The sequence below is a fragment of the Callospermophilus lateralis genome, chromosome X, assembly GCF_048772815.1.
Source record: "Callospermophilus lateralis isolate mCalLat2 chromosome X, mCalLat2.hap1, whole genome shotgun sequence".
In the NCBI taxonomy this organism is placed as follows: Eukaryota; Metazoa; Chordata; class Mammalia; order Rodentia; family Sciuridae; genus Callospermophilus; species Callospermophilus lateralis.
This window is the reverse complement of record NC_135325.1, coordinates 68,632,323-68,658,835: the sequence shown is the minus strand read 5'-3', so window position 1 is coordinate 68,658,835 and position 26,513 is coordinate 68,632,323. Positions and strand designations below refer to the sequence as shown.

At 36.2% G+C, this 26,513-nt stretch overlaps 1 protein-coding gene across 1 annotated transcript in view; it reads left to right on the top strand.

Moving 5' to 3' along the window:
- Cenpi (centromere protein I) overlaps positions 1 to 20,981 on the top strand; it is a 79,460-nt gene extending 58,479 nt beyond the window's left edge. The window contains exons 17-22 of the mRNA XM_077107209.1: positions 7,471 to 7,606; positions 8,501 to 8,625; positions 10,401 to 10,449; positions 10,569 to 10,787; positions 20,049 to 20,090; positions 20,785 to 20,981. Of these exons, the coding sequence (XP_076963324.1) occupies positions 7,471 to 7,606; positions 8,501 to 8,625; positions 10,401 to 10,449; positions 10,569 to 10,787; positions 20,049 to 20,090; positions 20,785 to 20,886 (673 nt within the window). The 3' untranslated portion in view covers positions 20,887 to 20,981. The remainder of the gene's footprint in view (positions 1 to 7,470; positions 7,607 to 8,500; positions 8,626 to 10,400; positions 10,450 to 10,568; positions 10,788 to 20,048; positions 20,091 to 20,784) is intronic.
- Positions 20,982 to 26,513: the final 5,532 nt, after the last annotated feature.

Below are 26,513 nucleotides of genomic sequence, written 5' to 3'. Positions count from 1 at the left end.
TTACTGGCAAGGTGTCTAGGACATAGGGTTTAAAGACTCCACAATTACCATCTTTATCCTTTCACCAAAGATATTGAGCACTTTGTGCAGGTTGAGAAATTTGACCAATCCCTTCTAAGCTGGCAGGTGCAATATGTAAAGGCCATTCTTTGGCCAGTACCTGCTAGAAATAACTGACTTGTCTGCTCCTGCATCAAACACACCTCTGAAATTTTTATGGTTGATTTTAAGATTCAATAGAGGGCGCTCCTGTCTAACCAATTGAGCCTAATACACCTGGTCCAGGGACCTGCAACTTGGGTTTTCACCTGGGCCATTGGAGGAGTGACAAGGCAAGAATATTAATTGTGCTGTCATATCCCTTGGAGAAAGCTGAATAATCAATTGATTGAACAGTAACCCTGATCTCTTGCCGCAGTCTGTCTGGGCACAAATAACCGAGCTGCCACAAAGCCTTGTAGGTTCAAACAGCAACCCTTTATTCCCTAACTCTCACCGGCACACTACACACACTTTCTGGGAACACACTCCCTCCACCGGGCTCCGCGTGCCAATTCTCTCGGAACCCCAGCGAGAACTCAAAAAGTAGCGGGTGCCCGAGGCAGCAGGATCCGCCCTAATCCCAGAGCCCCCTAATCCCGGAGCAGGGTCACCTTTCAACCATTCCCTCTAGCAAAATGCCAGGCGTCATTCCGACTAAACTGTGGCTCTTAACAATCTCCTTCAAAATTTGGATCAATAACACCTGGCAATATTTGAATTCCTCTTTGACTTAAATTGCTTCATCCTAACACTAGGCCTATGGTATTTTGTGGCAGAGGTGCATTAATCCCTGTAGGAATTTGTTGTGGGCCCATTTCAGGAGTTAAAATTAGTCCCATGGCTACTCAGAATCACAAACTCTCGGCCCCTGGGGTGGAAGCATCCCGGAAGCATAGTAATGCCGGGCCAGCTGGGCTAGGCTTGATCATGTCTGACTGTGAGCCCAACTCTCCTCTTCTGGTGTAAACTGCAGTGCCCCTACTGTTTGGTGGGGCTGGGGCAGGCCCCGTGTCCAGTTTCCCTGGCAATAAAGATGGAAGTGGAGCCACAAATGGCAGTTGGCCACCTCTGCAATGCCTGCCAGAGCCTCTCCACGCCACATGGTCACCTCTTCAATGGCGCCAGCGGGAACCAGGTGGATCTCCCTGGCTGCATGACTACCCGTAGTCCCTAGCCATGTGCCCAGTCTTACCACAGTTAAAACATTGCCTCTGAGAGTGTCATTTCCTAGAGTGAGGCTGTAAAACTTTGCTTTAAAGCCGCAGCGATAGTCAAACCTTGTGATTGCACCAGACCCACATCAGAGAAAAGGCAAATAAATTCAGAAAGAGTTTCTTTTTTCCGATGGGGTTGGATAATTTCCTGGTAGACTTGGCATTTTCAAAAGCTAATTGTTTGACCAAAACCTCAGATGCATTTAAGTCACTAATGGTCCTATTAACCGCCTGGTAAAGGCAAGCTACAAAATCCGAGAATTTCTCCTCTGGTCCTTGCCAGATCTGACTGAAATCTAAATTTTTTTTCACCTTTGTTTGGTAGTTCTCTCCAGGCTCTCCTAGCACACGTACTAATCTGGTCATAAATTGGTAAATCATAATTTAACTATTCTAAATCTGCAAATGGTCCCATTCCAATTAACATCTCTATGGGATTGTCAGTACCATGTCTGTGATTCCTTTCAGTTTGTTCAGTGCAGATATCCGTCCAGTTTGATCTCCATAATAATAAATCACCTCTGGATAGATATGCTTTGACTAACGTAATCCAGTCATGAGGTGGTAATGGCTTACTACAGATTGATTCAATCAAGCTCTGAACAAAAGGTGAACTTGGAGCATAAGTGCAACAAGCATTTTTCAGCTCCTTTATAGTTTTAAAAGGAACCACAGTGTGCATTCAAACGCTGGTTTTGCTTGTCTACCTGCTGAAAAACTGGAAAAAGCTAGAAATCTGTAATGTCTTCTCCTTCCCCCAAAGCACCCTTAAAGCCACCTTGGAGCAGTGAGAGTTTGGCCACAGCCATGTTGGAGTGGCTGAACCTTTTTCTCCCGGAGGGGAGTGGCTGTGTCCAGATGGTGGAAGCAGGACCACCCAACCACAGATTACTAAAACCCATTCCCAGCTCACTTTCTTCATCAGACTTGGAATCCTTTGAACTCTGCAGCTTGGCCTCTCCGGAATTTTCCCTTGTGGTTTCCTCCCTTCCATCTTGGATTTGCCTTCCTGACGCTCAATCCAGGCTGGCTTCCTCTATAGCACCCACCCCCACCAACCAGTTTCACTGACATGCTTATGAATTACTCTTTGCCCCATCTGCTGTAATTTGAATAGCCTTAGGTCTTGCCCCAAGCCTTTCTGTTTGAGGTTCACAAGCTACAGGCGTGACTTGACTCCACCCTTAAGCCCAGACACAGACAGAAATTCTTGGAACAGCTCAAGGCTGTCATGTTTAAAGGTCTTAATTGCATTCTGCAGCCCTTCCAACAATTTTTTGGAGGACCAGTGGTCCTCTTCTTGGTCCACAAAAAGACACATTTGTAAGGCAGTCCAGACTTTCTGAATATTCTCTATTGTACCTCTGGGTAGTTTAGCGGAGAGGCAACCTTTAAACAGCTTTCTTCCTAGCCTCTCCCAAATATGTAAATTAGGCAATTTTTCCTCAGAAAAACGATGGACAGACATCATTGACTATTTGTAGGAATTTAGTGAGCTGGGCTCTCTTGATCTGTTTTTCCCCTATGATTAATTAACGTCTCTAGGATCATGAAGTAGATTTCTCTCTCTGAAGACTTTAAATTCCCCATGTTACGATTAGTGTCCCCTGTCAAGATTAGCATTCTTTACTCTCCGTCTGCAATATGTTTTCTATTTTCTAAGTGCGCTTAACCAAAGTCAACCTGTCAAACTCACAATGAGTGCCTCTCGTTTGGTGCCAATCTGCTGCCCCCGTCCAGCACAGGCAACTGAATCAAAGTCACTCATGTGAATTTTGGGGTGACACAAAATATCATCCAGACATGGAATACCTTTTTGTAAGCTTCAGGATCGCTTCCCTGGCTCCCGGCCTCAGGTTCCCACAAGGAGAACAAGAGGCTGACACGAGATGCTGAGAAGAGAGAGGGAGTGCATGTTCTGGAGTTGACTTTTATTGAGGGCAAGGGGCAGGATTACAAAGGAACAGGTGAGTGTAACTCAACCCCACCAGGAAATGCTGGAGCCACGCCTGAGCAGAGGTAAAGTCTACGTTATTGTGGGGAGCAATAATTGTTCAGTATCTCTTGCTCAGGACTTAAGCACATGTATTCCCAGAGTGGCTCCCGACAATTTCATATGATTGGAACCATGCAAAATGTGGCCTTTTGCATCTGGCTTCTTTTACTTCCTGTTTACTTTCCACCTACATTTGGCAGGGGTGAGGGGGGATAGTACTAGGGATTGAACCCAGGGGTGTTTAACCACTAAGCCACATCCCCAGCCCTTTTTTGTATTTTTAATTTAGAGACAGGGTCTCTCTAAGTTGCTGAGAGCCTCCCTAAGTTATTGAGGCTGGCTTTGAACTCATGATTTTCCTGCCTCAGCCTCTCAAGCCGCTGGGATTACAGGTGTATGCCACTGTGCCTGACTCCCCACATTTTTTTTATTGGTGCATTATAGTTGTACGTGATGATGAGATTTGTTGTTTCATATTTGTACATGCACACAATATAATGATAAAATTTGTCGACTATCACTCCCCAGCACTCATTCTTTCTTCTCCACCTACCATCTCTTGTTCCTTTCCCTCTATTGGTTTCCCTTTGGTTTTTAGGAAATCCACTCCCACCTTTCCTTTCCTTTTTCCTCTCTAGGTTCCACATAGGAGAGAAAATATACTACCTTGACCTTCTGAGTTTGACATATTTCACTTAACATGATGGTCACTAGTTCCATCCATTTTCCCACAAATGACATAATTTCATGTTTCTTTATGGGTGAATAAAATTCCATTGTGTATATATACCACATTTTCTTTATCCATTCAGCCATTGATAGACACCTAGGCTGGTTCCCTAATTTGGTTGTTGTGAATTGTGCTGCTCTAAAAATGGGTATGCATGTATCACTGTAGTATGATGACTGTAATCCCTCAGGATAAATACTGAGGAGTGGTATTATATGGTAATTCCATGCCTAGTCTTTTGAGGAACCTTCATACTGATTCCCATAGTGCTCATACTAATTTACAATCCCACCAACAGTGTAAAAGTGTTCCTTTTTATTATTATGTCAAAATACATTATACTATCATGTATGACTATAAAGTGTTTTTTTTTCTCCACATCCTCCCTTTTACTTTTAAAGTAAAACTCAGATACCATCTCAACTGTAGAATAATGGTACCATTATGATATCTAAAAAAATTAATAGTTTTTAATATTTTTTGGGGGGGGTTACCAGGGGTTGAACCCAGGTGTGCTTAACCACATCCCCAGCCCTTTTTTTTTTTTTTTTTTTGGAGACAGGGTCTTGCTAAGTTGCTTAAGGCCTCACTAAGTTACTGAGGCAGACTTCAAATTTGTGATCCCCCTGGCTCATACTCCCGAGTTGCCGGGATTACAAGCGTGCCCCACTGTGCCTGGCTAATAGTTCTTAATATGTTCAAATATGTAACTGGTGTTCAAATTCCCCTTTGATTCAGTTGCATATAACTGATTAAAATATAAGCTCAGGCCCATTTTCTTTATATCCTTATCCCTATAGTGTTCTCATTTTTTTAGAGGAATAGAGGATAGAACCTTCTTGAGGGTAGCATGAAAATTTGTTTTTAATTAATCATATCCATTATTGTAATGTTTACATATATACCTGATTGTTTTTAGATTAAAATGGATTGTTAGTGGATAGTGAAAATGTTTTGTAATGCTGTGTTTCTCAATATGTGGTCTTTGGACCAGTAGTGTCAGCATCATCTGGGAACTTGTTAGAGATTAAAATTTTCAGTCTCTGCTGTAGATATACTGGGTAAAACTCTGGAGGTGGCCCAGTAATCTTTTTTATTTTTAATACTTACATAATTCTTGTGTAAACTAAGGTTTGAGAGTCACTATTATGAAGAAATTCTATTAATTGTAGTTTGTTTGTGTCTATAACCTTTGGCCAACTTGCCATATAAGTCTCAGACACTCTTGAGACACCCCTGAAATACGTACCTTACAATCTCTATATTTTCTTTTCAAGAATCCTAGGATCTTTCTTTATTAGTGTTATAAATTCAGGGAGAACATCTACAAAGGAAGAGTGCTTTCTAAAATTTGTTAAACAAATAAATGAATATATATATGTGTGTGTATGTGTGTGTATAACTTTTCTCATTAAAATATTTGGTATTGTATGGTTTAGCTCTTTAGTTCTCAATAATTCCTTTTAGAGATATGAATGCAATGCTATAGTTCTATCATATTATCATATGTCATGTAACTGTCAAAAAGGAAGTAAATTGTAGTTCTAGACCACAACTAGAGAATGATAGGAAACATTTTTCAGTAGTGGTTCTCCAAGGACATTTCTAATTGTCACAGTGACTGGGAAGAGGGTGCTGTTGTCTTTTAGTAGGCAGCAGCTAGAGATGCTAAATATGCTGAAATTGCTGGGCTGGGGTTGTGGCTCAGTGGTAGAGCACTCACCTAGCACATGTGAGGCCCTGGGTTTGATCCTCAGCACCACATAAAAATAAAGGTATTGTGTCCAACTACAACTAAAAATTAAATATTAAAAAAAAATGCTGAAATTGTGAGGGAGTAGGAGGCAGTCCTGAATAGTGAATTATTTCATCCAAAATGCCAATAGTGCCCTGTGGTAAGACATTTCAGAAGAGGCTGTTCAGTGGTAGAGTACTGGCCCAGCTTGTGTGAGGACCTGGGTTCAATCCCCAGAACTGCTAAAAAAATTTTTTTAAAGATATTCTGAGCAATCATCATCATTTCAAATTATTTCAGACACACTTGCCAAGTGCTCTCAAAAACCATAGTTGAACTCAGCTTTGCAGGTAGCCAGCTGATGGTATGGATGCCAACTATTTGAATAGTCTCCTAATCCTTCCTTCCTTGTTCTGACATTGAACCATCACAGTGGAAGTGGTAGAATCATCATCTCTCAAGCTTGAGACTATATATATGTATGTATGCACATACACACACACACACTCGTGTGCACACACACACACACACACACACACTATGATATTATATTTTTCTGTTCTTAAACATTGTTGACTACATGAATAGGAGAGTAAAGCTATGAATTCACATTGCAGGTCTTTTCCTAATCTACTTAACAGCAAATTGAAACAAAGTCTGAGAAATGGATAGGTTGAACTAATTATGCTCAGTGTGATTTAAAGAGTGATTTGGGAAGAATATAAACTACCTAGATCTGCTTTTTACTAAAAGAATGAAAGATGCCAAAAATTCTGTTATTTTAATATTAGGATTAGATTGAATTTCAGTGGGAAATATATATACATATAGGTACTGGGGGTTAAACCCAGGGTGCTTAACCATTGAGTCACATTTCCAGTTTTGTTTTGTTTTGTTTTTTGAAAGAGAGAGTCTAGCTAAGTAGCTTAGAGCCTTGCTAAGTTGCTGAGATTGGCTTTGAACTGGTGGTCTTCCTGCCTCAACCTTCTGAGTCTCTGGGATTACAGGTGTATGCTAACATGCCTGGGTCAAGTGAAAATATTTTAACAGCATCTTCAGCTGAAGAATTCAGGCAAAACTGGGTTTTGATTTATGTATTAAGTTTTACTCATCGTTTTGCAATGGTACTGGCATAAGAAATGATTCCCAAAGTCATTTTAATGTTTATCTTTTTAAACCACTTATGATTTGGTTGAGATTAATTAGTCCTCATTATTTTTTTTCCTGGCTTGCTTTATCATTTTGTTAATTTTCTGATTTTATCCTGAATTTTTCATGTTGCTTTGTCATGAACTCATTCCCCCAATTTCTAGAAATATCCTATTAGGATCCCTACACATTGGTAATATTATTTAAAATCTATCTAGAACTTAATCCTCCCCACCTCTCATAATTACTAGTAGAGTCTGGTTATTGAGGATGTTCTATGAATTGATCTTAATGGTTCCTTAGAGGGCTAAGTGTAGTTTTATGATTCATCTCTGTGATTTTTAAAAAAAATATTTATTTTTTAGTTTGACACAATACCTTTATTTATTTATTTTTATGTGGTGCTGAGGAACTATCCCAGGACCTGAGCAAGAACCCCAGCTCTCATCACTGTGATTTTCTAAAGCGAATTATACTTTGGAGTACTGATAGTCCTCATTTTGTATCCTATCAGCTTCTTGCTATATGTTATCTTCTTTTAGCTTGGAAATTGTGAACACTTTCTCTGTTCTGTATCTGAATGTTATGCATTTCTTTATTGCAGAGAGACAACTTTGGGTGGATCCATGGACTCTGTGTCTAAACTGATTGACTATGTAGGATGGCTGTCCACTACTGCAATGCGATTGGAGAGTAACAGTACTTTCTTGTTGCACTTCATTTTGGATTTCTATGAGAAGGTAGCACGCATTCCATTTTTCCAGTTTAGATTTTGTGATAGCTGTTAAGTGTTCTAGCCCATTATTTAAATTTCATGGACAACCATCAAGGTGTGCTATGAACTTATTAGCATGGTTAAGATAACCACACATCTTAAAGTTGATTATTGTATTTTCATCTGACTTTCATAAAATAAAGTATAAAAACAAATGTGTTTTATTTTTGATCCAGTTACCTACCACTTTAATATACACTGACCTATAATAATACTGGCCCTAGACAGAAGTCTGTTTCTAGCATCACTTTTTGTTTATCCACTGTATATTACCAACCTCTTGCAAAAACTAAGATATCATTTTGTTTTTTCAGATCTCCTACCTTTCAACCACCTATATTATTCTGGTACTTAGTGCCTTTGTGATACTAGTACTCTTAATTGTTTTATAGTATTTAGATAGAACTAAATACTATAGAACTATTACCATGAAGCACCCATCATAATCTCACATTTCTGGCTTTCTTCATTAATACCTCATTATCTTGTGTTATGTGTTTGCTTAGAAGCATGCTTTCCTTTATTTTCCAGGTCAACCACTGACTAATATGATAAATAAGTATTCATGGGACTTAAGGAGAAAGAAATGCTCCTTTGTCTACCCTGTTCCCAGACTCAAAGACATCCCCCCAGAAAAAAATTAAATCCTTTAATAATGATGTTCTAGAAATAATTTTCCATTGCAAGGTTGATATTTGATGAAGTTTATTTTCAGCAGACTTATGGCTACCTATTCTATTTAGGAATCAGGCATGTCTAAACCTGATGTTTTTATTATTTATTTTGATAATTCTTTGGAACAACTTGGCTGATTTCTGGCAAATAATCTATGTGCTGATGTTATCATTTTCCCCAAAAGGTATGTGACATATATGTAAATTATAACCTTCCATTAGTGGTATTATTTCCTCCTGGGATCTTCCACTCTGCACTCCTCAGCCTGGATACCAGTATATTGAACCAGCTCTGTTATATTATGCACAGGTACAAGCCTTTTTACCATTTATTGCTTACTACATCATAATTTTGTCTTATCTTTCAAGTGTAACACAACAAGTATTCCTATTCATTTTCTGCCAAGTCATGCAAAATAGGAAACATGACTTTCTTTTGGATACAAAATTCCAATATGGGGATAAGATAGCTGTGTTATCTGTAAGTCCCCCATTACAAGGTATATGGAATTTTTTTTTAAAAAAAATCATTGTTAAGGATCTGTTGTACAAGGTATAGTTGCACTCAGCTTTGTTAATTCCAATTTTTGTGTTGGTAACTGATTTAAGTATATGTAGATTTTCTGGGAGACAAGAGGAGCTTTTGCTATTATGTGAAACTCTAAGTATTATTTCTTTTCTGTGGGGGTTACCAGGGATTGAACTCAGAGGCATTCAACCACTGAGCCACATTGCTAGCCCTGTTTTGTATTTTATTTAGAGACAGGGTCTCACTGAGTTGCTTAGCACCTTGATGTTGCTGAGCGTGGATTTGAATTCACAATCCTCCTGTCTCAGCCTCCCAACCAGCTGTGATTGCAGGTGTGTGCCATCGCTCCTGGCTTCTAATTATAATTTTTGATCTCCTTTTTTCTTTCACTTGTGGACCAAAGTTACTCTTTTCAATCCTAAGTGTAGACCCTTTTTGGCTTAAATTGTAGAATTGTGTCAACGTTAAAATATTTTAAAACTAATTAGATCGTTGTTCTCAGGCAAAAAAAAAAATATTTCTTAATTTCCTCTTTTTGTTGTGACTTTTTTTATATGATGAAAATACTTTTTGTTTCAGTGGCTGAGTGCTTTTGAGCTTTATTAACTTTAAATTTTTTTGTTGTTGTTGTAGATGGACACACGATATCTTTATTTTTATGTGGTGCTGAGAATTGAACCCAGTGCCTCACACATGCCTCACACAAGTGCTTTACCACTGAGCTATAGCACCGAGCCTTTATTAATTTTTTCTTTTAAAAAAACATTTTTTAGGTATAGGTGGATACAATATTTTAAATTTTATATTTATGTGGTGCTGAGAATTGAACCCAGTGACTCATGCATTCCAGGAGAGTGCCCCACCTCTGAGCCACAACCCCAGCCCACCTTTATTAATTTTTAATAGTGAAACATTAAAATCATTCCTGTTGGGCTGGGGTTGTGGCTCAGTGGTAGAGTACTTGTCTAGCATGTGTGAGACACTGGGTTCAATCTTCAGTACCATATAAAAATAAATAAGTAAATAAAATAATATAAAGGTATTGTGTCCACCTAAAACTAAAAAATATATATTTTTAAAAAAGCATGTCTGTCATTGTTTTGTCTTTTTTTAAATAAGGTACATTTTACATATAGTCGAATGCACATCTTAAATGTACAACTCAGTTTTGTTTTTTTTTTTTTTTTAAAGAGAGAGGGAGAGAGAGAGAGAGAGAATTTTTTTTTTTATTATTTATTTTTCAGTTTTCGGCAGACACAACATCTTTGTTTGTATGTGGTGTTGAGGATTGAACCCGGGCCGCACGCATGCCAGGCGAGCGCGCTACCACTTGAGCCACATCCCCAGCCCCTACAACTCAGTTTTGAATCTCTATTTTTAAAATTCTTTGAGTAGAATGTGTCATAAAATGATAAAATCATCAACCAGACAACTGAATATTTGTATACACTTACATACATTTGCATTTAAAATGTAAGGTTTTATTTATTTGTATTTCAAAAGCATTGTATCTAAAAACATGTTAAACATTTCATTCTATTTGTTTTTACCATTAGGTATCATAAAAATTTGAGTGCAGCAAAGAAAAATGAGTTGGTACAAAAGGTATGAGTGATAAATCTCTGTGTTAAATCACTGTTGTTTAAAAACTGACCTGTTCAGAATAAGACGGAAAGGAAGAATGGATAATAATGACAATTTTATTTTTTTCTTTGACTCTTTAGGCAAAATCAGAGTTCAATTTCAGCAGCAAGACCTATCAACAATTTAATCAGTATTTGACAACCATGGTTGGTTGTCTGTGGACATCCAAACCCTTTGAGAAAGGAACATATATTGACCTCCAAATCCTAGAAAGTGCTGGAATAATGGAATATAAAAACAGTTTAAATTTAGTCTGTCACCCTTCTCTATTAAGCTATGCTGCTTCCTTTTTGCTGCAGGTAAGGGCGTTTAAAAGACTTAGATTTTACATAGTGATACTATAATGTCAAAAATAGGAAATGCCACAAATTTAGTGTGTCTGAATTGTAATACATGTTCAGTATTTTTTCTAGTATCAATTAAATTTTGAGCATTGTGGTAGGCTTTAGGGATTCAAATATAGAGTCTTTGCAGAAACATGCTGATTTATTGGATTGATAATAATGTGGGCAGAGGGAAGGGTGCCTTCGCATTACTTTATCCTCAGCTTTGTCATTTTCAACATTATCAGTGGCTTGAAGAGGATTCATATAGTGTGCATTTCAAATTCATGGATGACACAACAGGGTGGGATTGCAAATACTCTGAAAGAATCTAGTTTCCAAATTTCCTCAACAGGTTGGAACATGAAGAAATCAAACAAAATGAGAAAAAGAATGTACTGAGTGGGGAAGATAATTCATTGAACAAATGTTTAATATATGCATACAATGAACCAGGCACTGTAATTAATAAGACATATCTGGGTGCAATTTTGTCAGGGATGCAATCAATCAGTAGATATCTTAGTGTAAACAGTAATGAGCAATGTGTGAAGTTTCCATTTTTCTGCATCTTTCCAAACACTTGTTATCTGTATTTTTTATTCTAGGTATCTTAAAGGATGTGAAGTAATATGCATTATGGTATTGATTTGCATTACCATGATATCTGTTGATATTCAGCATCTTTTCTTGTGCTTATTGGCCATTTGTATATTTTCTTTGGATGAATATTCAGACTCTTTGCTCATTTTAAATTGGGTTATATTTTGTTCCTGGTTTGTGAGAGTTCTTTCTATATTCTAGAAGTAAATCCCTATCTAAATATACACTGGCAAAAGTTTTTATCTATTCTGTGAATTGTCTTTTCACTTTTTTGTTTGTGTCTTTTGAACACCAAAGTTTTTCATTTTAAAGTCTGGTTTTTAATTTTTTTAAAACTTTTATTGCTTGTGCTTTTGTTTCAAAGTTAAGAAATAACTGCCTAACTCAAAGTCATGAAATTCCATTTCAATTTTATTATCAGTTTGCCATTTTCTACAAAGAATCCAAGTATTATTCTAATAGGTAATGCCTCAGATCTGTAGATAATTTATGTAGTACTGCCATCTTAACAATATTAAGCCATTTAACACATGACCACCAGATATCTTTCTATTTAATAAAATTAAATAGCTCCTCTTTAATTTTTTCAACAATGTTTTATGCAATGAGTGTAGGTTTTGTACTTTTGTTAAATTTATTTCTAAGTATTTTCTGATGTTATTGCAAATGGAATTGTTTTTTTAATTTCACTTTGATTACTCATTGTACTATAAAAATGTGATTTAAGGGGGCTGGGGATATAGCTCAGTTGGTAGAGTGCTTGCCTCACATGCACAGGGCCCTGGCTTCAATCCCCAGCACCACAAAAAAAAAAAAAAAAAGATAAAGAAATGCAATTTAATTTTGTATATTGACTGTATATACTGCAACTTTATTGAACTTCTTTATTAGCTATAATTTTTCAGGGGATTCCCTAGAATTTTCTGTATCTAGAATTATGTCATCTGCAAACAGGGATAGTTTTATTTCTTCGTTTCAAATCTCGGTGCTTCTTCTTTGTCTTGCCTAATTGTCAAGCCTAGAATTTTAGGTATATTGTTGAAGAAAAGTGGCAAAAATGGCTACTTGATCATGGGGATAACGTTTCACTTTGTTACAGTATGGTAAAGCTTTCTCTGGATTATGAGGTTGAAGATTTTCCTTTTACTACTAGTTTGTTGAATGTTTTTATCATGCATGAGTGTTGGATTTTTTAAAATTTTTTTTGTAGTTATAAATGGACAGAATGCCTTTATTTTATTTGTTTATTTTTATATGGTGCTAAGGATCAAACCCAGTGCCTCATGCATGCTAGGCAAGCACTCTGCCACTGAACTACAGCCCCAGCCCGAGTATTTTGTGTAATGCTACAAACTTGATCCTATGGTTCTGTCCTTTATTTTTTGAAATAGTATATTACATTAATTGATGTTCAGATGTTTAACCCTGCACTCCTGGAATAAATTCCACTTTGTCATAGATAACAATTCATTTTGCATGTTACTAGATTTTTTTAGTAGTTTGTGAAGGGTTTTGTATCTATATTGGTTTTTTCTTATGATTTCTGACTGATTTTGGTTGCAGGTTAATATTGGCCTCATAGTATGAGTTAAGAAATGTATTTTTCTCTTTCACATTTTGGAAAACTTTGTAAAGGATTGGCATTAATTATTTAAATGTTTGGTAGTGAAGCCATCTGATCATGGGCCTTTTTTCAGTAGAAGGTTTAAAAGTTACTAATTCAATCTCTTACTATAGGTTTGTTCTTATATCCTATTTCTTTTTGATATTCTACCTTTTTAAATATATGTTTTTATAGGTGCAAATTGATCTCAAAATGTTTTCTCATTTTACTTTTTTTTGGGGGGAGGAGTTGAACCCTTGGAGATCTTTGCCACTGAGTTGTATCTCCAATCCTTTTATTTTTTATTATCTTTTTAAAGAGAGAGAGAGAGAGAGAGAGAGAGAATTTTTTAATATTTATTTTTTAGTTATCAGCGAACACAACATCTTTGCTTTGTATGTGGTGCTGAGGATCCAACCCGGGCCGCACGCATGCCAGGCGAGCGCGCTACCACTTGAGCCACATCCCCAGCCCGATCCTTTTTATTTTTTGAGACACGGTCTTGCTAAACTGCTAAGGCTGGCCTCTAATTTGCAGTCTTCCTGCCTCAGCCTCCTGAGTTACTAGTACAGGAGTGCCAAGGTTTTATTTTGTTTTTTTGTTTTTTTTAGTTGTAGATGGACACCATACCTTTATTTTGTTATTTTATTTTAAAAGATTATTTTTAGGGCTGGGGATGTGGCTCAAGTGGTAGCGCGCTCGCCTGGCATGCGTGCGGCCCGGGTTGGATCCTCAGCACCACATACAAAGCAAAGATGTTGTGTCCGCCGAAAACTAAAAAATAAATATTAAAAAATTCTCTCTCTGTCTCTCTCTCCCTCCCTCCCTCTCTCTCTCTCCCTCCCTCTCTCTCTCTCTCTCTCTCCCTCTCTCTCTCCTCTCTCTTAAAAAAAATTATTTTTATGTGGTGCTAAGGATCGAAACTAGTGCCTCAAATGTGCTAGGCAAATGCTCTACCCCTGAGCTACAACCCCAGCTCCAAGGAGTGCTGAGTTTTTAAAGACAAGTTTTGCCAACTGCTAATTTTTTTAGGGAATAGATTTACAGGTTTCTATATAGAGCTTTCTATAGTCTGGATTTTGCCGTTTGTATCCTTGTGTAACACTTCACATGTTCTTGTGTTCCTGCTATTTTCTATAAATTGGTAGTTAGATCTAGGGTTTTGATCAGATTTGGGATCTTTTAAAATTTTAATATTTTTTTAATTTGACAAGGACATTTTATAGGTAATATTATTTATTCCATTAGAAGGAACTTAATATAGCTGATTATCTTTTTTAAAAATCTTTTTTTATTGTAGATGGACACAACACCTTTATTTTGTTTATTTTATTATTCTTTTTAATGTGGTGCTGACAGTCGAACCCAGTGCCTCACATGTGCTAGGCAAGCACTGTTCCACGGAGCTACAACCCTGGCCCCCTCATTGTCTCTCTTTTATTATATAGTGGGCATTGATGATCATTGCCCAGATTTAGTTCATCAGTGTTGAAGTGGTGATATTTTATCATTCCTTCTTTATATATTATCTGAAATACTTTCTCTAAAGAAAAATTTCTCTTCATTTTGATACTTTTAGGATTTAAAAAAATTGTCCCTCTTTTAATTGTCCTTGGGTATCCTGGGAACAACCTAGTCTATGATTACTGAAAATGAAAGTAAATGTTCTCATTAAGAAATTAGAAATTATTGCTTTACTCATACCCTGGTGTTATTGTTTAGAAATTGTGTGACCTTGGACAAGTTCTTTAAATTCTTTGGGCTTAATTTACCTTGTCTGTTAAATGGGAATGATAATACCTACCTTGATTGAGTTGTTATCGAAAGTAAATTTCATGATGCATGTGAATCTAATTATCTTTGGCATATAGTATTGCTTGGATAATGGTTGTTGTTATCTATTGATTGATTTATGTTATAATTCAAGAATATTTTATGAAAATTTTGATTATTAGTTATTGTTTCCCAATTCTTTAAAGCAGTAGTTCACAGATGAGGGAACCTGCATTTGGCAATGTCTGGGAACATTTTTGGTTGTCATTAATGAGAAAGGGAACATACTGGCATCAAGTGGGTGAGACTCGGGATAATACTTTACAGGACATTCCCCTACAACAAAGAATTTTTCAGTGTAAAATGTTAGTAGTGCCAAAGTCAACCACCATACCCTTCTTTGAAGGTTTTCTCTCCATAGTCTGTCTCCAGCATCTTATCTGTAATCATCATCTGATAAGGCTATTTTATTAGATGATTTGGTAGTTCTTGAGTGTATGCTTGTAATCAGTTTCATGCTGCATACTCTCTTACTTTAATAGATATTGTTTAATGAACTTAAGATCCTATTTCTATTAAGTGATTTTGACTTGGTAAATGTTTAAAATTGTTTTTTGAGGAGGTTGTACCTGCACATACAGAAAAGTCAAATTTAGTTAATAAAGGTATATAATTTTAAGGAAAATGTTCATAAAATGATACATTTTGGATTTGCTTCAAAATAACTAGGGAGTATTTTGAAATTCCTCAAAAAGTAAACAGAATTTGTCATCTGACCCCATAATATCATTCCCAGGTATATACTCAAGTTGAAAATGGTGCTGAAACAAATGTATGTACACTTAGGTTCATAATATTATTAATACAATAGCCAAAACAAGAAAATACCCAACAGTTTATCAGCTCATGAATGGATAAATTATGGATTAGTCATTCAATGGAAATTATTCACGTAAAAAAGGAATGAAATACTGATATATGCCACAATGTGAATGAATTTTGAAAGCATTATGCCAAGTGAAAAGCTAGACACAAATGATCACATGCTGTTTAATTATTTATGAAAAATCCAGAATAGTCAGGCACATTGGTGCATACCTATAATCCCAACGGTTCCTGAGGCTGAGGCAGGAGAATTGTGAGTTCAAAGCCAGCCTCAGCAACTTAGCAAGGACCTAAGAAACTCAGTGAGACCCTATCTCTAAATAAAATAGAAAAAAGAGCTGGGCATGTGCCTCAGTGGTTAAGTGCTCCTGAGTTCAATCCCTGGTCGGTACCAAAAAAAAAAAAAAATGGGGCTGGGGTTGTGGCTCCGTGGTAGAGTGCTTCCCTAGCATGTGTGAGGCACTGGGTTCGATTCTCAGTACCACATATAAAAACAAATAAATTCATAAAGTTTCATCAATAACTAATGAATTTTTTTTTTTTAAAAATCATCCAGAATAGGTAAATCCATAGACACAGAACACAAATTGGTTCTTAAATAATCTTCTCTATTTTATCCTCTTGTTACTTAGTTTTCCCTCCCCAGAAACTACCACTCTTAAATATTCTTTATCAGATACATGGTGTACATTTCTGTGTAAATTATCTTTTTCAACACTATGTACTATACTTAACTGTTTTGTCTCTTGATTTGTATAGTATAGTGCTGGGATTGAATCCAAGGCCTTGTGCATGTGAGGCAAGCACTCTACCAACTGAGCTATATCCCCAGCCCTGTCTCTTGATTTTTTTAATAGTTTGGCTTTTGTTTCTTATTAGTACATAAAAGACTGCCATATTCCTTTGTGGTGTATGCATAGTATTCCCTTGTATGAATCTAGTGTATGTTAAAGTGATCCCTTATTGAATATCTAAGTTGTTTACAATCTTATTTATTCTAACCAATACTCTTGAATTATATATATTGTTTTACACATGTGCTTGTGTGTTTGCTAGATAAAATTACTTAAAGAAGAATTGCTTTCAAAGGGAATAGTTTTTAAATTTTTTGGTTTTCATCAAATTGCTTTTAGTAGAAGTTAGACCAATTTCTATTCACACAAGCAGCGAATGGGTTTCCATTTCTCCATACTCAGTCAACATATGCATTTCCTATAATTCTTAATTGGAAAAGCATATAATGAATCATAGATAAAGCATAACTGATCTTCATAAATCAGCGGGTTTTTTTTCCCTCTAAGAGGGAGGTGGAACAGAAAGAGAAAGACACTTAGTTACAAGATTTAATCTCTAAAGTAGTTAATTTATCAACTTAAACATAGGTAAGCAAACTTGTTTTGGGGGATCAGTAATTGATACACTGTTTTAAATCAAAACCATTTTCTTTTTTTGGGGGGCTACCAGAGATTGAACTCAGGGCCACTCAACCACTGAGCCACATCCCCAGCCCATTTTTGTATTTTATTTAGAGACAGGGTCTCACTGAGTTTCTTAGTGCCTTGCCATTGTCGAGACTGGCTTTGAACTAGTGATCCTCTTGCCTCAGCCTCCCGAACTACTGGGATTACAGGTGTGCAACACCACACCCAGCTAAATCAAAACCATTTTCTAAATGTTTAAGGAAGATTAGTTTTGGAAGTTTAAATTTTGGCAGCATAGAGTAATACATTTGGCAAAATGTGAAACTGTCATTTCTGTAGTTAATCTTGTTTCCATATGGTTCAGAAATACTAGGCTTTAAAATTAATACATTAACTTTTCTTTAAAAGAATGCCTTTTGATTTCCAATCACCAAGTAACTGATTACTATGTGATTACTGATTACTTACCTTTGAGGTGGTATATACAACCTCTGATACCATGGCAGTATGATTTAAGTCTGACAACCATTTTTACTGAATTATTCCATTATAAGTGTTTCTTATTAGCCATATTCTTTAGAGATAATTTAATAAAATGTACTTTGGCTAATTAGTTCTCAGAAAATGTATACAGCCTACATTTCAGGGAATTCTGAAGCTTTGCATGTGTGGTGTTGGGGGGTACTAGGGATTAAACCCAGGGGCATTCTCCTGCTGAGCTACATCCCCAACTAACTTTATGTTATGTTATGTATATATGTATGTATGTATTTATTTTTGAGACAAGGTTTTGCTAAGTTGTCTAGGCTGGTCCTAAACTTGTGATCTTCCTGCCTCAATCTCCCAATTACCCGCAATTAGAGGCATGCATCACTGTACCTGGCAAAGCTGTTTTTAAATCATAAATTTCCTTTGAATTAGTAACTAGTTGTTTCTTGTTTGTTTATTCATTCAGCTAATATTTATTTGGTGCCCCTTGTGCTTCCAGCACTGGAATATAATGCTGAAAAAGACACACCCCTTCCCATGTGGATTTTACTCCTAATGAAGGCAAATGATTAACAGTAATAAAATTAGTAAACACGATAATTTTAAAGTTTGATAAATATTGCAAAGGAGATAAACAGGATGAAGTGAGAAGGGCTAGGGAGATGTCAAGAGATGGGTGATCAACGAAGGCCTTTTTGGGTAAAGTGACATTAGAGCTGACATTTCTTCTGAGAGATGAGAATGAGCATTTGGAAATAGGTACAGAATGAGCATTCCAGGCATTGGAACTTAGAACAGCTCAAAGATTTCAAAGAAACTGAGACCAGTGTGGCTTAGCACTTAAGGAACAAGAAGGAGAATGGAATGAACAAAGCTTGAAGAGACTTGAGAGCCATTTGCCTTCCAGGTCTTAAGAATGCAGTGGGAGACAATGGAAAGAAATTTAAGCAGGGCTGCCATATGGTTTAAGTTGATGTTTAATAGAGATCCCTGGCTTCTTTGTGGTGGATGAATTAAAAGAGGAATGGGAGCTGAATGGGAGCAGGGATACCCAGGAGGAGGCTATTGCTAGAGTTGAGAGAAAAGATATTAATAGTAATTTTTATGCAAGTGGTGGTGGTGGAGATGGGTATAAATTGACTGATATGCAGTATATTGTAGCAGTAGAACAGGCAGGACTTTTGATGGCGGCTTGATTGGAGGTGGGAATTAGAAAAGGACTTTTGGGGTTTTTGACTTGAACAATTGAGTCAATGGTAGTTCCATTTGTTAAAGAGAGGAATACTGATGAATGAATGGAGAGGTTATTTCATTTGGACAGGGAGGATAAGTTTAGAATTGAGTTCTCTTTAGAGTTTGAAATGCCTGTTAAGACATCCAAAAAATGTTTAGTGGACAGTTTGAAATAGAGGCTTGGCTCTCAGGAGAGAGATTGAAACTAGAAAAATATAGTATGGAGGTTCATCAGCCTGTACTATATTTCATCAATTCCAAAAACACTTTTTTAACTTTCTGACTTTTCAGAGATCAGGATACATCTTGTGATCATTATCAGTTAGCTAATAATCATGATATAGTTGTCATTTGCTGTTCAAGCATGCACAGGCAGAATTCTAGAATCAGACTGTGTAGAATGAATGTTAGCAGTTTGGTAGGGGGAGTCTGGAGTCAGTGTTGGAGCACTGTTTTAACCCTCAAAACCTGAATAATTTGGGAGCAGGGAGAAGGGAAGAAATGAACCACACATGTTATTAACTTTTAAAATTTACTCTTGGTATCCTTGGGGGATTGGTTCCAGGAAGGCTCTTTTCAGATAAAAAAGTCACAGGTGCTGAAGTCCTTAATATAAAATGATGTGGGAAGTTGTATATAACCTGCACACATCCTCCTATATACAGATGCTGTGCCAATAAACTCATTATGAACTCAAAAGATCTTAAGTTGAACCATGGTTAAATTGATCATCTCTGGAATACTTATGATACTTACATATTGGTTAGGGAATAAAGACAAGAAAAAAGTCTGTACATATAATCATTGATGCAAGGTGAACATTGCTCAAATAATGATTGATGGGGAGAGAGGTTTCAGTAGGGTATACCTATACATTACTTCATTCATGTGGATTCAGCATAATGCTTAGCACTCAGCAAATTCCTCAGAAAACTTTTTTCTAACACCCTGCATCTCTAGTCTAATGGCTAAGTACAGAATGAAAAAATGGGTCCATAGATTGGCAAAATGGTGCTCACTTTTCTACTGTGATTTTGTTTCCTCTCTATTTGCTTCTAGGAAGAAGGAAATATGGAGGGTTGAGGTGGTATATATTCAAAAGGAATCCAAGAATGATGGTTGGAATAGGACTTAGTAAAATGAATCAGAGAGTGAAGAACCATCTTGATTTCTAGTGTTTTTGCTAACTAAATATTTTCATCCCCATGTCTCCCCACTTTTTTTTTAAAGGAAAACCTGGAAGAAAGGACAATAAACATGGGCTCTATTCGGGTAAATAAATTTACTTTCATTATGGTCAGAGATTTCATGTAGCTTAATGTCGTCAAGGGATTGTATACCTTTACTCTTTTCCAAATCTTAAGTCTGGTGCCTCTACAAAGTCAAAGTGAAATGTTCGCATTCTGAATTCATTCCTGTGATTTATATGGATTTATTGGCACATACCTTCTTTATTCTTCTCTAGGATATAACGCTTCATTGTTTAATACTTGCTGTTGTGATCATGCATTGTGTCATTTAGTAGTATAGTTGTATGTATACAAACTGTACCTGTAATGAGATTAATTTAACAAAACTGTACAATTGTTTGATTATTATAGAAACTCCTTCTGTTTACTTATGTATTATAGGCAATAGTGTAATAATGTCTGCTCCTGTGTTATCTATTTTAGATGTTAAATTTCTAGAGTATGGAAATGGTGGCGATTTTCATAGTATTTTGTTCAGTTGAACAGATTGTTTTTGCCAATATAATGAAAGGGATGTTTAGCCCTTAGACTTTGGGAACTTTCTGGTTTGAATGTTACTTAGTGACTCAGCTCCTGTTATGTATGAACTTGTCCCTTCTTCTGAGCTAACTCTTATGTGTATCTAGGATGCTGTGAACTTTTCCTAGGGAAAGAAGAGGAAGTAGAAAATAAGCATATGTATTTCATAAGTACTTTTTCTTTTTTTCTGCCTGTAGGGGAAGAAATGGAACTGGTATTTGGAATATTTATTTTCAGAGGGGTTGCAAGGCTTGAAACTTTTCATAGGAAATAATATTCATCATTCTTCTGTCCCATGATCAGAGCTGTCCCCTGATAACCACCATGGTAAATATTAAATGAATGTTTACATACACACTGAACTTGCTGGACTAAATTCCTTCCTCAATGCTAGAGAGGACAAGTAGCTCAACTTGTGTTTCCCTATCTATTTCATTAATGGACTGCCATTTTCAAAGAGTACTCAGAGTGGCCTTCTGTCCATGGATCAGGAGGGCCTTGGTGTGGCTAACATATTTTGTGATTTAGATTTTTAGCTTACTGGTAAAAATGACTTCTTCATCATGCTCTGTCTTCCATCAAATTATACGTGAAGAGACACATTTGCTTTGTGGTGGGATTTTTCACATTTTTGTATACTATGAGCTGCATTGATAGAAGAGAGCAGATCATACATAGTGGTAGATAATCCATAGACATACTCATGCAGAATACCCTGCTGCCTCTGTGAAACCTCTGTGGATATTGCCATTTTTTCTTATGTGAACAAAAGCAGCAGCACCAAATTAATAGGATACAACACCTATTACTCTAAGAGCCCTGAGTAGCTGAAGGCCTCCTGGGCCTTCACTGGTAGGAATCTGTTGAGGGAAGGAAGGGGAAAGGATGGGGAACTGGGATAATCAAGACATTTCTGTTTATGCTGATGTGGTTTCATGAAACTATTTTATTTGTGTGTATATGTGTATGTATATATCTACTTTTTAAATATTCAGGCCGTAATAAATTAACTGCAGCTTTACTTTCAGAAGTAATTCTGAAGCTTTTTATGATTTCATATCAGCTTAATTGTCTTGTTGAAAATGTAAACATTTGCTTCAGTGCTACTAAATAACTCTCCTACTCTTAATAAAATTCATATCATTTGAGAGGAATGAAGCTGAATTTACCTTTGTTTTTAAGGGCACATTTTTATCACTCATTTTTTTGTATTCATTAAAATGAAAATTATACTATTGGATTGTAGAAATCCCATTCATTCATTCATAAATTGATTCGTATTGAGCAGGGCACAGTGGTGCATGCCTGCAATCTTAGCAGCTTGAGAGGCTGAGGCAGGAGAATTGCGAGTTCAAAGACAGCCTCAGCAAAAGCGAGGCACTAAGCAACTCAGTGAGACCCTGTCTCTAAATAAAATACAAAAAGGGCTGGGGATGTTGCTCAGTGGTCTAGTGCCCCTGAGTTCAATCCCCAGGATCCCTGAAAAAATAGGAATTGAGTTCCTTACTATGTGCCAGGTATTCTTTGGTATGCTGGTTATACAGCTATATCCCATACAAAGTACCTGCTTCTATGGGGTTTACATTCTAATGAAGAAGACAAATAATAGCAATATAAGCAATGTATAATATCAGGTGCTAAGAAGAAAAGGCAGGGAATAGGGACAAAATGTGGAGGTGGTTGCTACTATATATAAGGTAGTTAGGAAAGATCTGTCTGAAGAGGTGATATAGGTAGAGAGCCACATAAGCATATGAGCCATGTGACTCAGAAAGACCATTCTTCACAGAGGTAAATGCAAGTAAAAAGGCCCTAATATGTTAACTTACATATTTAAGGACAAGCAGAGGCTGGTGATGTTATAGTGTAATGATTAAGAGAAAAGAGTGATAAGACCTTTATGAAAGGTCCATTTAGCCTGGTATGGATATGTAAATGGAGGCCATTAGTGAGATGGAGAAGAGGAGTAGCATAATTTGGCTTACCTGTATAAAATATGAAGCTACAGTGTGAAGGTTAGACTGAAGAGGATTGAGGTGGAAAGCAGAGAGACCAGTTAGGTTATTACAGTATTCCAAGCAAGAGTCTTGGGGTAGCCTTACAGATGATGGAGAAGTGGTTAGATGTTGGATTCAGTCTCTATTTTGAAGGTAAAGGAAGTTAGGATTTACTGATGGCTTGGATATTAGGAAGAAAAAAGAGAAGAGTAAAGGATGACTCCTAGATCTTTTTTCAACCTAAACGACTGGGTGGATTCTAAGATAGAGATCAGGCATACTGGAGGAAGAACAGGTTTGGAGAAGCATGGAATTGAGTTCTATTTTGTCCATGTTGGTTTGTAGATGACGAATAGACAATTGGATTTCAGAGTATAATTTACGGCTTGAAAATTAATCTGGCAGTCATTAGGGAATAACCATGGCATTAGATGAAATCACTTAATTCAGCTGAAAAAGAGAAAATGGCAAAGGACCTAACCCTGGAGTATTCTAACATTAAGAAGTAAAAAATAGGAATAATAACAAATGAAAGACTGCAATGAACTATAAGAAAAATCAGGAGATTGGTATGCTGGAAGCCAGGTAACAAAAGGGTTTCAAAAAGGTGGGAATATTTCTATATGTTCTCATGTACATGTAGAAGCTCAAAAAGTTGATCTCATAAGAGAGAGTAGAATAGTGATTAGCAGAGGCTGGGAAGAGTTGGGGAGTGAAGTTTGGAGAGAGGATGGTTTACAGGTGTAGGGGTGCAGAAAGGAGGGGGAACTAATGTTTTATATAGCACTGTTGGGTAACTGTGTTTGACAAAAATGAATTGCATATTTCAAAGTGGCTCCTAAAGAGATTTCTGAATGTTCCCTAATACGAAGAAATGATGTATGTTTGAGCTGTAATATATATGCCAGTTACCCTGATCATTATACTTGTTTGTATATTTATTGAAATATCACACTGTACCCCATAAATATGTATGATTATGTGTCAATTAAATATTTTAAATCAAATAATAAAAATTCAATTTCTCAAATAGAAGAATTTTTGCCAGTGTGGAATATTACCTATATACTTTAGAAAAAGAAGCTTTAGCTGCCATAAATGTGATGGCTTCCCCAAAGGGCAGCCTTTCTCATTTAGAGATTTCTCTTCATTTCAAAGTTAGTACTCCAAATAACTTTCCATCTTATTTGCAGAATATGTTGTTTTGGTCCTTAAAATCATGTAGAACTTTCAATTATGAGAAGGGATTTGCTTTCTTTTTATTCCATTAAATTTAACTTCTAACAATCTTCAAGTCATTGAAGAAACTTTCTAAAATTAAATTTATGTTCCAGGAGGAAAAAAATTTTTCTTGGGTTTGTTCTTTTGTTCACTAATGATCCAAGGTGTGTGTGTGTGTTTTTTTTTTTTTTTTTTTTTTTTTTTTTTGGTACTGGGGATTGAGCTCAGGGGCACTTGACCACTGAGCCACATCCCCAGCCCTATTTTGTTTTTAATTTAGAGACAGGGTCTCATTGAGTTGCTTAGTGCCTTGCTTTTGCTGAGGCTGTCTTTGAACTCATGATCCTCCTGTCTCAGCCTCTGGAGCTGCTGGGCTCACAGGCATGCACCACCCCTCCAGGCTCAGTGGGTTCTTTTTTTGCTCATATTTCTCTTGGTCAATTTTAGATCCATTCAAGATTAGATATATGGCTGTGTAAATAAGCTAGGTCTAGCTATTTCAAAAGTCTGTTTTGAAAACTCTTCATGGCAAAAAATGGATTTAAATAAGACTTGTTATTTTGCGTCAGTACAAAGATATCTGAAGAAAATGGAAACTTTGGTTTTATTGCAATTGTACATAAAGAATACTTTCTTTACCCAATGTTTGTGTAAAATTGTTGGCTTTATAAATTTTCAACACTAAAGTTAATATTAGAGGTTTTTTGTTTGTTTGTTTGTTTGTTTGTTTGTTGCAGTATTGGAGATTGAATCCAGGGCATGTTCCATTTTATTTCCAATTCTTCTTTCAAAATCCAACATCTACAGTTTTTATATTTTCCTTAGTGTGTTATAGTTACATATAATATTGGGGATCATTTTGACATAATCATACATGTATGAAATATATTTGGGTCTACTTTACTCCCCAGTATTTCCACCTTCCCTTCATTCCTCTCTTGCCCTTTTCTCTTTCCTGTACTGGTCTTCCTTCTATTTATATTTTTCATTTATATTTTATATTCATTTCATTTATATTTCCTTCATTTATATTTTTTAAATAGGAGCTTTATAGATATACATAAGTATGAAATTCACTGTAGTATATTCATATGTGTACACAGCATTGATTTCTAACATCTTATTTTCCTTTGTATTATAGCTTTTCCTTTCTTTTGGTCTTGGGTTTGATCTGGGGAAAAAAAGTAGCTAAGTCTATGGTGCCTGTTATAACTTTTATTAACATAGGAGAATGGTTTATTAAAAAAACATTCTCTGAAATTAGTATTATATTTTTAAGATGTCTTTTCAGTTGGTACTACCATTCCTTTTTTTTTTTAAAGAGAGAGAGAGAGAGAGAATTTTTTAATATTTATTTTTTGGTTTTCGGTGGACACACCATCTTTGTTTGTATGTGGTGCTGAGGTTCGAACCCGGGCCGCACACATGTCAGGCGAGCGCGCCACCACTTGAGCCACATCCCCAGCCCTCTTTTTTTTACATTACTGGATTTTCTAATCTAGAGAGCCTGTATTTTAGTTAAGTAAAAATTCTACTAAAGATGAGCAATAGCATTTAATGGAGTATATCATTGGCCCAAATGACAAATGTTTTATTTTTATAATACTCAGAAAAAGATGTCTTTCTAAGAGACATAGTAATGCATATAAATTAAAGTCTACTTTTAAGTATGTAACAGGAACACAAATTTATTTAGCTCATCAGAAAGAACATTAGCGTATCTATCTAGATTTGGTACACAGAACTGGATAGTAGATGCCAAAGTCCTTTGTTGCTTCTGGTTTACGTCATTAATGAATGTATGACCTTGGAAAAGTTGGTTAACTGTTTTGCCTCCTGATTTCCCCTTTGGTGAGATTTATATTTGAATGTCTTATCTTTCCAAGCTTTGATATAGAAAATGATTTAAAAAACTAAACTTTTATTAAAATAGGGGAAAAAAGATCTAGAACTTTTTCCTGCCTTTGAAGTGTGACTCATATAAATGTATTTGAAGACTATCCCAGAAGGTAGTAGCTCATTTTCTATCATTTTGCATTTTCTATCATTTATCTTTATGTGTGAATAGGTTACCTGAGCCTTTCTGGATGAAGGGCAAAAGGTGTGGTTGAATGAGCACCTATTTAATAGATTAACATCCTAGATATTCATGAGTATTCCAGTCCTGGATACAATGACTCAATTTTACCTATGAAATTGAACAAGATTTAATTTTTTGTGTTTTGTACCTTGACCCTTATATGTAGGCAACTTTTTTGTTACCTGGAACAATGAAGAAGAATGTAGTATACAATTTTTTTATTAGCCATTAATTCCAGCGTTGTAAAATTAGAAATAAATCATTTTTTCTTTTTATAATCAGCTTTGTAGACTAGGTTAAATTCCAAAACTTGATCAACAGTTTCTGCATAATCAGTTGAAAATTGTAATGTGGAGGATCTCTGGATGACATGCAAAGAGCTCACTGGAACTTCTCCCTAGAGAAATATTTGTTTTAATTGATCAGAATTAGCAAAGGTGATTATTCAGGTTCTCTGGGGAGTGACCAAAGAACTGTATTCAAAATTTGCAGAACTCATTAACAATAGTAGGAAACCATAACATCTGAGCTAGAGGCTATGCCCATTTCCCCACTCAATTCCATGTTGCAGATGAGCTATTGTGGAATATGTATTCTAGTGTGCATAGCAGCAAAGTGATAGTTCCCA